Source organism: Trachurus trachurus, assembly GCF_905171665.1.
Source record: "Trachurus trachurus genome assembly, chromosome: 7".
Lineage (NCBI taxonomy): Eukaryota > Metazoa > Chordata > Actinopteri > Carangiformes > Carangidae > Trachurus > Trachurus trachurus.
Window position 1 is genome coordinate 11,905,614 of NC_139901.1, and position 16,204 is coordinate 11,921,817.

The following is a 16,204-nucleotide window of genomic DNA, read 5'->3' on the forward strand; positions in this document are numbered from 1 at the left end:
TTTCCCTCCCATTTCTTTCCCTCCGCCTCTCTCTATTCCCCTCCCGATCTCTTTTTCTTGTGTTGCTCATTTGGAGTTTGGAGGCTGGAGATACAGGGGCTATAAATCACAGTGTTACTGGTGTGGATATGAGCCTCAGCCTAATGGTGATGACTCGGCTCACTCTTTTTTCCAGTGCTTTCCCACTACAGAGATGGGCTTTGGACACACTTCATTTAACTTGCCACTTTCCAGCCCTCCATTCAGCTATCTGTACTGAGCCTATTAGGACGAGGAGAACTTTTAATTTCATATGTTCTTCTCCCCTTCAAGGGTTTTTCCTCTTCAGTGGCCATTGTCCGGCACAATGCGGCTCACTGTGACGTGTAATATTACCCACACATTCACAAGGCCTGCTGCTGCTGCTGCTGCTGCTGCTGCTGCTGCTGCTGCTGCTGCTGCTGCCCCTCCCCTGTTGCAGCGAGGGTAGTTTATCCTTTCTATTCCTGTGAGGACACATCTGCATATGTTTGCTTCTCTAGTAAACCAATAAGAGTTTTTGGGGATTTTACAGAAATCTCTGACCCAGATTTGAGTTTGCAGGCAGCTATGGAGGACGGTTTGGAGTTCTAAACTTTACACATGAGCATATGGCAGATGACACTACTGGCACCACATGTAAACATCTTAAAGTTTTTCAAAATCTGAACCTCTTTCTTTTTTACTTTCATTCATGCTCTGCTAGTGAAAGGTAGCATGTTTTGATAAGTTTCTGGAGTTGAGGTCATATGAAGTTTCTCCTTACATGGCTAATGTGGAGGGCAGTGAAATTCCACCAAGATCTGATTTTTTTTCTCCATTAGCCAATAGGAGATGAGAGCCCAGAGCTCTCGTACCCATAGAGGGCTCTTCAAAAAAGGATTGATTATCCATGGATGGTAGAGAACCGTGACAGTCAGTGCCCAAGGAGGCCAGCTTAGGAAAGAGAAGAATCTGCAGGGATGTGTGTGAAAACACTGGCAGCTCCCTCAGTCTCACTCTCTCTTCAACTCTCTCCATCCTCCTCTCTTTTCGACCCACGGGGAATCAAACAGGCTGGAATGATCACACAAAATCCCTTAAGTGCCTTTTGCTCTACTCTCCGGGCCTGAGCTAGCATCGGAGCAAAAGCCCTTTATTTAACACAGCCGTGGAGAGGAAGAACTAACCTTTGCTACTTAACCAGCGATCTGACAACTATTCTGGCTGATAAATGCCATTCATTTACATGTAGATAGAGGGGATTTTATATTAAAGTAAGTAAGCGGGGTAAAGTGATATCCCGAGGGTTAAGAAGGAGGCTTGTGAGCCCAAGTTTAATGGTTTAAACTGTCAGAAATTCCCAGGAAGAGAAAATGAATCATTATCTCTATCAACTGAGTCTACGTGTGGTTGTGGAAATGACATTAATATTGTTGATAATAAACACTCAAAACACCTGAGGAAATATGTCAGAATGAAATATGTCAGCGCAGAGATTGTTGTTTTTAAACCATTCACGTGTGCAAGAAAGTGAAATGTGATTGGTTCAGATTTCAACACCCAAACAACCAATTAGCCCCAAAGCTGGGAGCTGTTCACATGCACAGAATGCATGCACAGAAATATATGTTGTGTATGTGGTTGCATGAAAACACACTTCATGTTAAATCTTCACATTCCTCAGTTACATGCATCCCAACAGGCATAAAAAAGTGATCAAAGGCACATAGTGGTAACAGAGGGAATAACTGATGAAACTAATGATTCAGGCTGGTTTTACATTCACGTTACATGAGGCGGTGAGGAGGATAAGTGCGCCTCAGAGGAGCGGTCAGTTTCTGCACATAAACAAGTCTGTTGAATCTACTTTCCCTGAGGAAATTACACAAACAACAAGCGTAACATTCAACCACCACCTCCTTCCCTTCATTAGCTTATGGCTACAGTGGTCACACTGCAGAGACAACAGCTGTGCTGACAGAATTATGTTCCAGCTACAGACTATTACTACCCCATCAATGGATGGAATGAGTGGAGAAATGGGATGTCAATGACAATGAGTCTTGGGTGAGGGTGCTTCTGGGCATTGCAACGGCATTAATTCTGAGCGGTGTGATGTACCGACCTGCACAGGGTCCCTGATTCTGAATCAACAAGTGCTCTTGTTTCTCACATCTGGCCTTCTTCAGCTCGCACTCGTTGCTGTAGTTTTTGCCGTCAGAGCCACAAACCTGGAAAAAAATCAGGGAGTTGAGTTTCCCCTGTGAAACTGGTGTGACGTATTAGTTCTGTCTTGACTTGGACATGAAGTAGTTAAAAAACATTTGAAGTCAAGGTACACTGTACTGCCACTTTCAACTACATTTATTGGTCTTCCTCATCATGTGATCACGTGATCTAATTATTGAACCTGCTACTAAAATCACTAATCCATCTCTATGACAATCAAGGAAACTATTACTAATGGAAAGACAGTTTTAATTAAGAATACATTTGATGGTACTAGAAAGTTTGGATTTTTTGGTATAAATGTATCTGTATGTAAATGATACACAACAATTTTGTTAGAACATTGTGAGTCTTAAGATAAAAAATAAGCTTTGATAGTGTAAAACAAACAAACCCACCGGGGTTCTCAGCAGGCTTTAAAATGATAATTAGAATACTGTCATGGAGTCAGTGAGTTATCTGTGGGCTACATCTGGAAAAATTTATATTCGTACATTTTAGTAAACTCGCAGCTTGCGTTTGCATTGTGACTGTAAACGTACAGGTGTGTGTCACCTGAACATAAGCTGATTTGCATTTATCCCTGATGAACTATGTAGCTACAGCTGTTGGATGAAAGAATAAAGCAGGCGCCGTATGTGTCTCTTACTCAGACACAAAGTTGAGCATCAGCTGCATCTTAAAGACTAAACAGTGAGGTGGTTGTTGTGCAGTGGAGGGTGGGTTTTGAAGACAGACGCACCGGGTTGTGAAGTACACTCTGGCAGGTGAAGTCGCAGACGCAGCGGTCCTCCTCTGCGTCCTCGTCCCACGAGCCTCCGAATGTGCGACAGCGGTCCTGCTCGCAGCTCTCCACGCCTGAGCCCGACCCTCCTGATCCACAGTCTGCACGGAAATGCACGGCATCATTAATAAAACATCACAAACACACTGGAGAGATGCCTCTTTATCAGCGCATTAAATGGAAACGGTGTCCTAGTTTCGTTTTCTCTTTAAGTTAAGCCAACACTTATACATCAGGAGCATCACAAAGTTAAGATAATTTACATTTCCCTCACGCTGGCTGCAGGGAGAGGGAACTAAAGGCGCTACTGGTAGAACAAGATAATGACCTACCATAGTGAGGGCAAGAGATTCACTAAATAAATTAGACACAACATCTCTGCACCACCAGCGAGGCATCCTTTTCATTTCAATTAAATAAGAGACAAAAAAGGGGAGGGAATTATTAACTCTGGCCTCCAAGTGCGCTGACAGAATCGGTGGCAAGCTTTTATGGGTGCCTGCATCCTGATATGAGACGGCAACTAATTGCAAAGTGTTCTGTAAAATCTAATTATCTCCTGAGACTTTAAAGAAACTTGTCCCTGCAAATCTTTAACTGTGACCCTGGATGGCCTTTTGTTTGTTTCAAGAGTGCACTTCTCGCAGCTGAAGTGAGAGAGATGCTCAAGACGACCTCATGTTCCTGGTAAAAACAGGCTGCAAACAAAGTCCCAGGATTTGTGCTTTCACAAAACTGTTGTCATTCTTGACCTGCTGTGCAATCTGCAGCGCAAGGCAAGAAATCCGAGGTTTAAAAGAGATACAAGAGGGAGGAAAAAAAAAAAAAACCTATCCAGCAGGACTCTTTGGAGTTTCATTTATAAACAACAAATCGGGGGCTGTTGCAGAGTGCAGGCAGAGAAAGAGGGAGGATCCTGCTTTTGAAGTTGTAAATTTCCCCTACAGTAGAACTCCCGAGGGAGATTAGGTGAATGTATGTGAAGGCTGGGAATGAAAGCAGTCAGGAACGAAAGATGGAGAGAATGTCAGACAGAGAGAGAGGGAGAGAGAGAAAGAGAGAGAGACACCCTGGGGGCTGGCAGAAAGTTCATCTGAAACAAATTTGTTATTCAAAAAGGGAAACGCGGTCCAACTAAAAGCTCCCAGCACGGCTGAGAGATTCAAAAAGCACCAGGTAATCAAGGTGCTTCTTCCTCTTCCTGTCTACTTTCAGGGCTTATTCAACTCGGCGTATTGATGCGCCACCGCTAATGGTGAAATCGATGTCGTAGTGATGGAAGTGCCACTTAGCATAACCCATCTTCTAAAGGAGATTATGGAGCGGGTCGCGGTGCAGGGGGGGAGGGGGCAGGGGCGCACGGAGCTCTGGCCTCTTCTTTGATATGGGTCATCAGAAATGGGCTGTGACAGCTTTCAGCGGTCGATACAGTGGGAGAGGAGAAGCTTCACTCTATTAACTGTGGCTACAACAGTGGAGCTGGAGCTTTGTGCAGAGTTCCAGAGGCCACATCCTCCACAAACATCACAACTTGTTAAGGACTCGCTCTGTCTCCATTCTGAAACAGCGAGAGCTCCGACCCTAATCCTTTCGCTTGAATTTGCTGTTGTAGCTTATCGATCGTGAGCCGCAGTCCGAGTTAAACTTAACATGTTGCGATGGGGCTAATGCGCTGGTTAATGGCCACTGACATTATCGTGGGTCATTCGATGCCCACCTGAAACGGAGAAGTCGGCTGACTCCAGAACAGACCAGAGAGAGAGTGAGAGAGAGAGAAATAATGAGAGCTGAGACGCTGGCAGCTGGCCACCTGGATCTGTACTGTAAGCCAGCTCAGCAGGACACAATGAAAGGGAAGCGCAAGGAGTAGCCAATTCGTATTCTGCTCAGGCCCCATACAGAGACAAGATAAATAAATAAAAGAGGTAAGACATTAGAATGGAATAAATAAAAGTGAAGGGCGAAGAGGGGTCCTAATTAGTTGCTGCTCTTTGATGTGCCCGCCACCCGCGCTTCCTATGAACCTTTCAATTAATACATCCCCAGCTAAGATGGCTGTATCAGCTATTCTCTCTGCTCTGCCCATCCATTCCTTTTTACTCAATCATGTCAGAAGCCCGAGTCTATTTAGCCAAGGGAGCTCCATTAAGAAGACAGAATTCAGTGGCGGTGAGAAGAAAGGAAATGAATAGCATAGGAATAATGTCCATGAAAGACAGAGGGAAAAAACACATTACAAGGATTTGACAGTGGAAATAATAGAAGAAGTGATGGAGAAGACGCTATTGTCACAGCTGTCTGGAGGTGTGAGTGTTTGAGAAAACAGAGGCAGAGGAAGAAAAGAGGAGGGTAAGGGTAAACAGTGGAGAATAATGTGTGTAATGGATTGAAGCCTGGAGATGTTTGGTCGACCAGACATCAACATCAGTGGCTCCAGGAGTGATTGATATTATTATGGTATGTGAACAACCTGTGTGAATGTCAACTCGGACATTTATCATTCGAAAGAAATCCTCTATCACCGTGACGTGCGCCACATCGCCAACACTGGAAATGGCAACAGTGTTTACCGAAGGATGCGGCGAGGCATGATTTGACTTTTCTTTTCTTTCTTTCTTTTTTTTGTTTTTTGTGGTGATTGTTTGTTTTCGCTCCATCGATCAGTACCTTGTATGACCCGCTCTTGACGGATGAGACTTGCGAGTTTATCCAAATGAAGTTACCCAAAGGTAGAGAGGGATGGAGCATCACGCCCGCCGGGGAGGAGAGGGATGTGGTGTTTGGAGATGGCAGAGAGAGAGAGAAAAGTAGTTTTGTTGCTTCAACAGAAGGTTACCAACCCCTGTGATGGATGGACCATGAAGGAAAAATCCGCTGATTTCACTCCAATGGGCTCTTGACCCGCCCAGCCACCCACTTTGCCTCTTTTTTTATTTCGTACTCCTTTTATCTGATCTGTGTGATGTGCGGCGCAGGGAATGGGCCGTGCATCACTGTGTGATCCTGCTGCTCATAATCTTGTTTATTAAATGTCTATTCAATTAAAAAAGGGCCTGGGCCCCCGTAGGTGATACACTGCTCTCAGTTGCCACTTTGTCAGTGTCGGGAAAAGGAGCTGAGGCCAGGCCTACCCGAGTGTGAAATTAAACAGGTGACAAATTTCCCTGTATGGCCAACAGTGGGAACACTGTCATTTTTCATTACTGCTAAATAAAAGGCGAGAGGAAACAACTTCCATTTTTATGCTCTGTGCCCTCCTCCCCCTCCCCAACAAGACTAATGAGGATGGTTTTTAAGTCAGGTCTGCGTAAGCGAATAAATCACATGTTCACTTCCTCTCACGGCTTATCTTAGATATGAAGTATTGAGTGGGGGTTGTGCACCGCGGTGATGTAGAGCTTTGCTGCCGTCTACAATAGAGACAGAAAATACAGTCTTTGGTCTACCATTCTGTGACAGGGTGCTGTATTAGACAATATATACTGCTAATTTTGCCAAAACCTACTCCCCATACATCTAAGTGAGGGTAAATATATCAACAACAAATCCTTTTTATGGTATGTAGCTGAAGAGCGGTATCCCACAGCCAAACACAGATATTTCAAGAGGGGAAAACAGTAACTTGGTTTTGATCGTTTTACAATCACAGCAGACTTCCTGTGGAGGGTCTAGTTCCGATTCAAGGGGCTGAAAGGACTGGGGACAGAGCCTGCGGATAAAGACAGGACTAGTGGATGCCCCTAATGTGAAATTTATCGATTTGAGACAATCCCATCTCCACCCCTATCTGTGAAAGCATCGGTGCCCCTTTTGTTGAGAGCCACAATTTTGATGGAGAAGAGTGCAAAATAGAGAGAGACATGAGTGGGTGGGATGGCAGGGAGCAGGGGGAAAAAGGAAAAAAGAAAAAATTCTATTGTGTAAGCCTGATGGTTTTCTCTGAATCAAAATGAGCAAGTGATGGAAAAAAGCAGGATGTTCAGACACAGTATGAGAGAGAGTATGAAACAGAAAAAAAACCAAGCCATCAGGCACCACAAGCAAAGCGATGCCCTTGGGTGGGGAGTAGAGAGCGATTTTGCCTGACACCAGACGAGCAAAAGACAATGAGGAGAGAGTATGTGTGTGTGTGTGTGTGTGTGAGTGTGTGGTGACAGTAAGTCTGCATCACAGGCATACAGTTTCATGTTTCTTCATGCTCCACATACAAAAAAGGTCACTTGTCTCAGTCAATGAAATGATGTTAAATCGACCACAAGGAGCTTTGGCGGTAGCATTCGGCTCACAGGCCTCAGGCCAATATAATAGACAAAGGTTGACAGAAAAAAGGAAGAAAAAAATGAAAAGGAGGAAACACCCCTGGCTAGCAATCAAAATGGAAGTGGATTCCTCTCATCTTTATTTGCACTGTCCTCCATCTACCCCCCTCTTTTCCTCTCTTCAGCCATCACTCCTGCTGGCAGGTGTAATCTGCTCCCCTTCACACCTTGTCAGAGGATGACTATGTTCGCCGTGACGACCCACCAGCCGTGGGGGAACGGCATCGCCGACGTCTGCATGACAACCAGAGGCTGGCATGTTGCTCCCTCCAGAGTTGTCCCCAAGACGGGCCGAGCGAGGCGCTGTGATACCTCGCCTCGGTCTGTCACCACTGATCAAGATATGATTTGCACGGTGTATTAGATCTCATTTATTGCCAATGTGAAGGGACGACGGAGCTAGAGGCGGAAAAATCAGGGATACTCACATTAAGAGCCATCGATCACACATTTAAGCATAATTGGATAGAAGGGCTTGATAAAATATATACCGTAAATTCTCAAATGTAAGCTGGTACAGTATTCAACAAGCCAAGTACTCAGAATGCCCAATGTACAGTGACACTCACCAGTCTGCTGAGAATTATTGATCTCATCCACTAATAACCCTCAACAATTTCTGCTTTGCCATTCTCCACTGTTAATTTCAATAAAATCTAACACTTCCCGCAGATATTTCAAATTAAAACCCTGCCATTTTGTAAGATTCTCGTGAAGGCTCATCTGCTCCGAGAGCACCTTCACTCCAAACACATACTGTAAACAAACCTAACACACACTTACCCTCACATTTACATGAACACATTTAGTACTTAAACCACTAGACCTTCAGTATTGTGCCTAACCTGTAAGTTGCTTTGGATAAAAGCTTTAAAATGTAAAATGTGTTTATGCTTAATTTGCTGCTGGAAAAAAAATAAAAAATACATGAACTGAGTTTCATTGACAGTATCTTAACACCTTTTTAAGAATGCTGAAGTATGACCAATTGTAATTAATTAGTTTTAATTTATCGAAACAAGTGGGAAGTGATGAGTTTCATTAAAAAAAAATGAAAACAGCAGCAGGCGCAGCTCATGAGAGGCAGATGAAAAAAACAAACAAACCGTGAGGCTTCTTATGAGCTGTGGTGTTGAAATAAACAGAGACGGTGGCCACTAAAGAGAATTTACTGTGGCTGAAGAAATGGACTAGGAGATGCGCTGATAAACAAACAAACATGACAGTCAAAGCATGAAGATTATCATTCCTGAAAGGCACAGCTGACCTGAACTTAATCACCCAGAAGTCATTTCTGCTCCTGTAACAGGTTTTGTTTGTTTGTTGTTGTTTTTTTTATAGACATGCAGTATGACTTTCACTTAATCTTGTGCTGCGTTAGCCTGTTGGCATGCTGCTGCTGGTATACACAACCATTATGAAAGTCCACAGATGACTGAATACGGCATCACAGGTCAGTTGATAAAGATAATTACACCATTGCGATGGCCGATTGGTTAATATAATTACACCATTTCAAAGTCCATTTCCTACCTTCATCACAGCTGCCCGGCTTTGCCACATCAATTCTCCTCTTCTGCATGCAGGAGGACAGGAGCAGATCGCACTTGTGGTCGTAGGTGTTGCCGTCGCTTCCGCACACGGGGGAGGGGGCTTCGTCTAAGCACTGCGGGCACTCACACTTATTCTGGACACACTGGGCGCCCCAGGCACAAACAGTGCTGCCGCATGTTTCTGTATTACAGACACACAGCACACGGGTCGGTCAGAGCAGGACGGGTCAGGGCCACAAAGGCAAACATGCATGGAGCTGTTTTGATGGATTTCATTCACACCAGAATTTGAAAGTGAATCTCTGGGAAAGATATTTAAATGATTTCTCTTTTTCATCCCTAACTGTCATTCATCCTCTTGTGAAATACGCCCTTTCTTATAAACTGACACATACGTATTCCCTGAGTAATTCCCTGTCTGAGTATCCTGCAATTTTATTTTCTGACAAGTTTGTTAGAATATGACCAGCCTGCCTGCAGCTGTATCAGTTTCCTGATGAGCTCTCCTTTTAAGATTTCATTTAGTGAAAAAAAAACAAACACAACAACTCATCCAGGATTCCTGCTTCTGCCAAGAATCATTTATACTTTTCATTTGATGCTGACACTCAGGGGAGTATGACACCATGTACATGCTTTACTTACTGCACTCTCCTTGGCTGACCACCCGGAGGTCCATCTGTTCTTTGCAGGCCTGCACATGCAGCTCGCACTCGCTGTTGTATGTGTTGCCATCGCTGCCACACACAGGCTGGTGGGACTCCACGCACTCTGTTGCGCACACACACTGTCCGCTCTGGGCATCGCAGATTGCCCCGAAAGAGCAGTTGGCGCAAGTCTCATCTAGATGGAGATAAGGAAGAAGGCAAAAGATTAGTGTTTCAACGATTATGTGTGTGTTTCAGTCATATCCACTGATTCAAAAACTTACTTTTATATTGTGCTGTGTGCCAGACTTTAAAATAGACCAACATGAATTCATGTCATTGATCTGCAAATGTGACGTGCATTTCAAACTGATATCCTTTTTTCTCAAATGGTGATTAAAGTCTTTGTGTGACCTCACATCCTTTGCTTTGTATTGTGTATCGTATTACTGCACATATTCACAACAGTCACGAGGTTAAACCTTATGCACTTCCTTGGTCAATATTTAATCAACAACAGGAGTTATAATTGCATCAATACAATGAAGCCAATGTGCAATTTACAGCCACATAATCTTGTATTTTCTAACCATTCACAATATAGACAACAGGCATAAAGCTATTAAGTAGTACAAAGAGTGAATAGTTAAAACATTTTCTATTTGTATTTCCTTTATTTAGCCCTTGGCAGCTGGTGCAGTTCTGAATGATGCAGTGCAGCAGCACAGACACAAGAAGTGCAGAGATGCAAAGTTTCCGCACAGAGTGTAGAATGGGTGTAAAACTTTATTGGAGTCCACCTGAGGCAGATTCAATTGATTTGAAATACTTTAGAAAGGCGCACACCTGTCTATTAAAAGCTGTCACAGTTCACATGCATGTGGGAACTAAATATCAAGCCATGAAATTCAGAAAATTCCCCACAGATAGAATTCTACCGAGGCACAGATCTAAGGGGGGAGGAGAGAGCAAAGGAGGAAGATGCCAAAAAGCTGAAAGTTCCCAGGAGCATAGTGGGCTCCATCACAGGGGACATTCAGCAACACCCCCGAAAAAACTCACTTATTCTAGAGCTGAAGCTGAATAATGAACACAAAACGCTTCAGAGAAATCTCTGCACAAACAGAAGACTTGGAATAAAAGCGCCAGAAGGACAAGCATCTCTGCATCACTCCATCAATCAGGACTTTATGGGAGAGTGGACAGAACTGAAACTACTCCTGAGAAAAAGCCACACGACAGGCCGGCTGGAGTTTGCCAAACGACACTTCAAGGACTCTGAAAGCATAAAGGGAAAAAGATTTTCTGGTCTGATGAGACAAGAATTGAACTCTTTGGCCTGAATGCCAATTGCTGTATCTAGTGGCAGCCAGGTACTGCTCATCACCTGGCTACCATCATCCCTGTTGAGCAGGTGTGGTGCCAGCATTATCTTTTAAGGAGGCTTCTGAGCACCAGCTACTGGGAAACTAGTCAGAATAGAGTGAGTAAAGTTCCACTTTTCCATGGTTGCATTTATCACTTTGTACATTTGTTCATATCCACTTAGAACTGAGCTGTTTTCCACTGTACTTGCAGCACTGAATCGTGGCGGATGATATCTGCATTTTCTCTGCAAAACACTGCTCTGAGACACCCAGAAGGCTCCAGGAGGTTTTTTTTTTTTTTTGAGACTTAACTTCACTTGGATCATCTTGAGCAACTTGCCTGCATCTAGAGGCAACATTTTTATTCCCTCAAGGCACAGCGAGGCAGGATCAGAAGCGTTCATGGTACTGACAAATGTCACAAAGGGAGGGGAGGTGACGGGGGTGAGGGGTGGGAGGGGGTGGGCAAACATGAGGCCTTACACAGACACAGGGCTAGTAGTGGTTGCACCTCTCCCTCTGACACCAATTACACTGGGAGGATTGCATTAGCACAGCTCGCTATCACATTCAATTAGAGGCAGGCTAATAAGCGCTGCTGATTTAGCAGTAATTGAGAGAGGCGAGGCTGGCCCCTGAAACCTTCCGCATTATTAATTTGTTTATTGCTCTCTTAGACTCTTTCATTTCATCCATCTCCCCATCTAGTGCCGGCATTGACATTCCTCTTGGATTAACAGCCTTGACTGTGAACTGGATATGGCAATATATGGCACTTCACATACAGAATACTGCCTGCAGAAGCGTAAGATTGTATGTGAGCTGAATGATGTCTTATCTTACAAAAAAAAAAAAAAAAGACAAGTGAAGCATGATGTGTATTTTTGATGTGGGGCGTTCCAATGAAGGGTAATCTTAAAGCCAATGTGTCCATTGATATTTCAGACAATAATGCGATTTGTGGCAACAGTTTTACTCCTTCCACAAAGCCAGATCCATAAAAATGTAAGCAAGGCTTTTCTGTGACTAAATAAATAAATATAAAATATAAGTGCCTTTAAAATGGGGCTTGCTGTGCTTCAGCTATAAATCGGGAAAGTGATGGTGGTGCTGGTGGTGAGTGTTGTCCTTTATCGGGCCCTGTGTCCTGATAGCAGCCTCGCCTCTTTATCAGCTCTTGCCCCTCGCAGCCGGCTCTTCCACACTGCCTGATCCTCCAGACAACATGCATCACAAACAGACAGAGAGGGAGGGGCGTCTCAGTTCAAAGCCAGGAGAAGAGGGAGAATTATTGCCATTACTGGTGATATTAAGACGTCCGCTTTCTGTCATCTCCTGATTCAGACGTCTCCCGGTCTGTCTTTGCTAATCTTGAGTTCCCATGTGTCTCGCTTTCTGAAGGCAGACAAGTTCAGCGTCCTTAAAAACTTCAGACTTTAAGGTAAAAAAAAAGTCTGACAGGCTTGTCATCGTGACACACAGTCAGGGTGTTAAAAAAAACAAAAAAAAAAACGGGTGCCAGTGTTGTAACATTAGAGTCTGGGATCTTTCATCTCATTCAGATGCCGTGTACGTCCACAACTGTGAGAGCCGTTTCAGCCCAGGAAGATACACAGTCCAACACAGCGTGTGCAACATCAAAGTAAGATATTTTAAGGGCTTCTCATGCCAGCTCTAATAAAAATCTAATACCAACTGTATCCACAGAAACAGGGCTTGAGGAGTGAACTAAAAAATTGTGAAAACATTACAACAAGACAACCCACATAACTGCCCGATTCAGGCCGACTGCGACTCAAAGTTGGCACCGAATGTGACCTACCTCCGGCACCCAATAAACGGCTGCCAGATTGGATCTGTCTTGGGCCAGTGGAGGTGGGCAGAAAATCAGCAACACGTAACAGCACTTGGGCCAGCGTTGAGCCAGCACCGGAGCCCGGATCAGTGGAGATGGGATGATATTTGCGCAACCATTCATCACAAGCCTGACATGAGTCTGGCAACGTGGCTCGCTAAATTTATGCTGTTGTTGGGGAGGGGGGGGCAGGGGGGCGGGACCATTTTGTGAGTTGGGAAAATCTATATTTCTAAGCCGCCTGAAGCTTCCAAATGAAATACAATATTAATTTTATCGAACACATACTGGGCTCGTCTTGAATTTACATATTTAAATTGGAAATATTAGCGGCTGAGAGACGGATATTATTGCGTCACATGAGCTGTTTTCATTAACTGTGAACATTTCATAAGTCATGGAAATTTTAATGTCATCCCTTCATTTATCAGACTTAATTACACAATGTTGTAGGTCACCGCTTCGTGTATTTGGGAAATATTCTGCGTACGAATCAGGATATCACAAAGATGTTCTGTAAATCACCTTACTAAACATCAGGCCAAACTTTTTCTTCTTGTTGCTGAGAACCTGCTGACTGTTCTCAAGGTCCCCTTCAAGTCTCCTTAACCCGACACCGGGAACCACTCATGTTGGATCTTGCACCGTGACAGCTGCTCTTGTTGCGTTATGTGGCAGTATTTGTGGGTTTTAGATATGAGTGTGAGGAATAGGGGGCAGGTTGGTGTAAGAAGTGGCCTTGAAAGCATGAAGGATTGAGTCATTGAAGAGGGGGAAAAAATAGAAAATCTCAAGCCCTCCAGCTTTACAGCGTTTTGTTGATATCCTCACCGGGAAAACTCTGAATTGTGGCTGAGGGGGTCTGGGCGGGGTATTACCTCAGGATTAAGCAGAAAGAAGTAGGCTGGTTTGTGTTTTGAAGGCTTGTGAACATGCCTGAATGATAACAACTCCCCTGTTGATGCCTGTCTGGCCAATACACTATTAACTCTGCCCCCCACTTTCTCTGCCCCTCCTCATCTTATTTACCCCATCTCCTTGCCTCTCTACATTTATTGCTTCCCCCCCGCCCCCTTTCCCCTCAGCCTCTCTCTCAACGACCACTCTCACGCTGCTGCTGTGACCTATATTTCTTACTCAACTGTGTATATCATCTCCAACACCTGTGGGAGAAGAAAGGGGAAATTTGTTATTTCCTTTTCTCAAATGATTCCAGCGTCTCTGCCCTCATCTGTTTGGCTAAAGCCGTATGAATGGGCCTTTTTCCGAAGCGACCGATATCCAGCTGGGGGGTCTATTAAGTGCGCTCACCTCTCCCGCTCAACCTTACAAGGTTACCCACCATTCAAACGCAGGAGGAGGAAAAAAAATATCTGAATAATAACAAATGTCACTCATATCGCTATTGGGTTGCACCTGAGCCATATAGATAACCACTATTTTTCCAGCCCAGAGGGGAGGAAATGAAATTATAGCCAGGGCCCATGAGAGGCTGCGTGGTGAGCCACACACACACACACACACACACACAAAGAGTCACAGTTAAACACACACACAGTTATTTTCCCTATTGTGGCACCTCTCCCGCCCTTCAAACCGCAGCTGCCCTCACCTGCCTCCGCTAAGCTCCTGCTTTTGAGCGTTAAAGCCATAAATCTGACAGCTTACACATTATAGTGCAATTGGATGGAAATAACAAAACAGAGCCGGTAAACAAAAATAACACACACAGAGAAACAGGAATGAGTAGATGGAAATGTGGCATATAATTGGTCTCTTGATTTGAAAAGGTATAAATCTAGAGATGTAATAATGTTATTTAATGGTTGGGTTACTCAAGCACCTGGGTGTCACAGAGAATCCCCCCTTTATTCATACGCACTTTCTTTTCATTGCTCATCCCTTCAGCTTTTAATTCCGACACTTCCAACACCACCTGAAGGCAGCATATGTTCTTCTCCTCTCTCTCTCCCTTTCTGCTCTATAAACATGCCTAGTATATTGGTGGTGGGAATAGCCTGTGATAATTAGGTGAGATAATAGCTTAAGTCAGTCAGTTGTTATGGTGCTGAATAAAGTCCAGTAAAGCTGTGCAAACAGCCCAGAAATAACCCACATTATCATCGCCATCATTCCTCGGCTGGCTCGCGCCTGGCAAGCCAATGCCTCAGCATTTTTATGGCACCATTGCGCTGACGCAGGCCTGTTCCTCTGGGAGCCAAGAACCATCCATAGTGCTGGATTACAGACAGGGCCCTCCACTCCGCCAGCGCGCTCTGCCTCTCGCTTTTTAAAATAAAGACTATTCATTACCGCAGAAGGACCCTGAGCCGACAGACCTGCCATCTACCTGCAGTGCGGCGCACCAAATTGAGTCTGCCTGCCTGCCCACCGACTAAACACGCTCTCGCTCCATTTCCTGTTGGCATACATCCTCACGCGCTGGATTTCAATTTAGAGGAGGCTCGGAGGGAAAGATGACAGATGCAATACATGGGCGGGCGGAGAGGAAAAAGAGTCCACATCGGACCTCTATCATCTCCCGCGCACAAAAAGAAATTCAAACCACCACTCACTTTACAAAACAATCAGAGTAACTCTTGCAAAACAAACTCAGTCGTAAACCGTTTGCACGCTTTAGAATGCAATTTCATACCAGCAAAGTGAGACTAATTCACTTGTATTGATCATTTTGCTAACTGTTCAGCTCATGCACAAATACAGCACTGCAGACGCCAACTCATTTTCATTGACACAGACTTGAAAATATGCAGATAAAAATCTATTGTGGTAAAAAACTGAGTGAATGGTAACTGAGAGTTTGGCCATGGGGCCAATAACTGCTGTACTTCTGCCCAGTGTGTGTGTGTGTGTGTGTGTGTGTGTGTGTGTGTGTGTGTGTGTGTGTGTGTGTGTGTGTGTGTGTGTGCATGTGAAAACCAAATGGCTTGATTATAGCAATGGAAGTACACTCAATCACCAATTAGAGTTCATGGGAAAATTGGCCTTGCAAGATGGCATTAAGCCATCAAGAGTATTCACTAAGTGGGTTTACCAAGCTGTAAAAATCAGTCCGGGTGGCTGTGTGCCTGCACAGTGGATCTGAATATATTTTTACCACTTGAAGCTGTGCTGTCGCTGGTGTACTAATAACTAGCCGATACTCCGACACTGCAAGACAAAGCCAAGTGACTCATGTAGCCAATTACAGAAAAGGAAACGCTCTCTTCTCTCTTGAAGAAAAGTGCATCTTCACTTAAAGGTCAGACTAAGTAACTGGGAGCTTTGGCGTTTGTATAGAAGGGCTGAAGAAGAGCAGGAGGATCAGGAAGGAGACCTGAAGGTGTAGTAAGTATTGTTTTGGCTTTGTTGGATTAAAAAAGGGAGGCCCCGGGGGTTCACAAAACTCCATTTTCTCTATGTTCGTTGTTAATGTATGTGGATTATAAT

General features: G+C 44.3%; 1 protein-coding gene across 1 annotated transcript in view; it reads right to left on the reverse strand.

The window, feature by feature from the left end:
* The window catches only part of agrn (agrin), a 157,795-nt gene that overhangs the window by 52,750 nt on the left and 88,841 nt on the right, over positions 1 to 16,204 (reverse strand). The window contains exons 8-11 of the mRNA XM_083976317.1: positions 9,531 to 9,728; positions 8,866 to 9,066; positions 2,972 to 3,114; positions 2,126 to 2,231 (exon numbers count right to left, since the gene is read on the reverse strand). Coding sequence (XP_083832443.1) covers positions 2,126 to 2,231; positions 2,972 to 3,114; positions 8,866 to 9,066; positions 9,531 to 9,728 — 648 coding nt within the window. The remainder of the gene's footprint in view (positions 1 to 2,125; positions 2,232 to 2,971; positions 3,115 to 8,865; positions 9,067 to 9,530; positions 9,729 to 16,204) is intronic.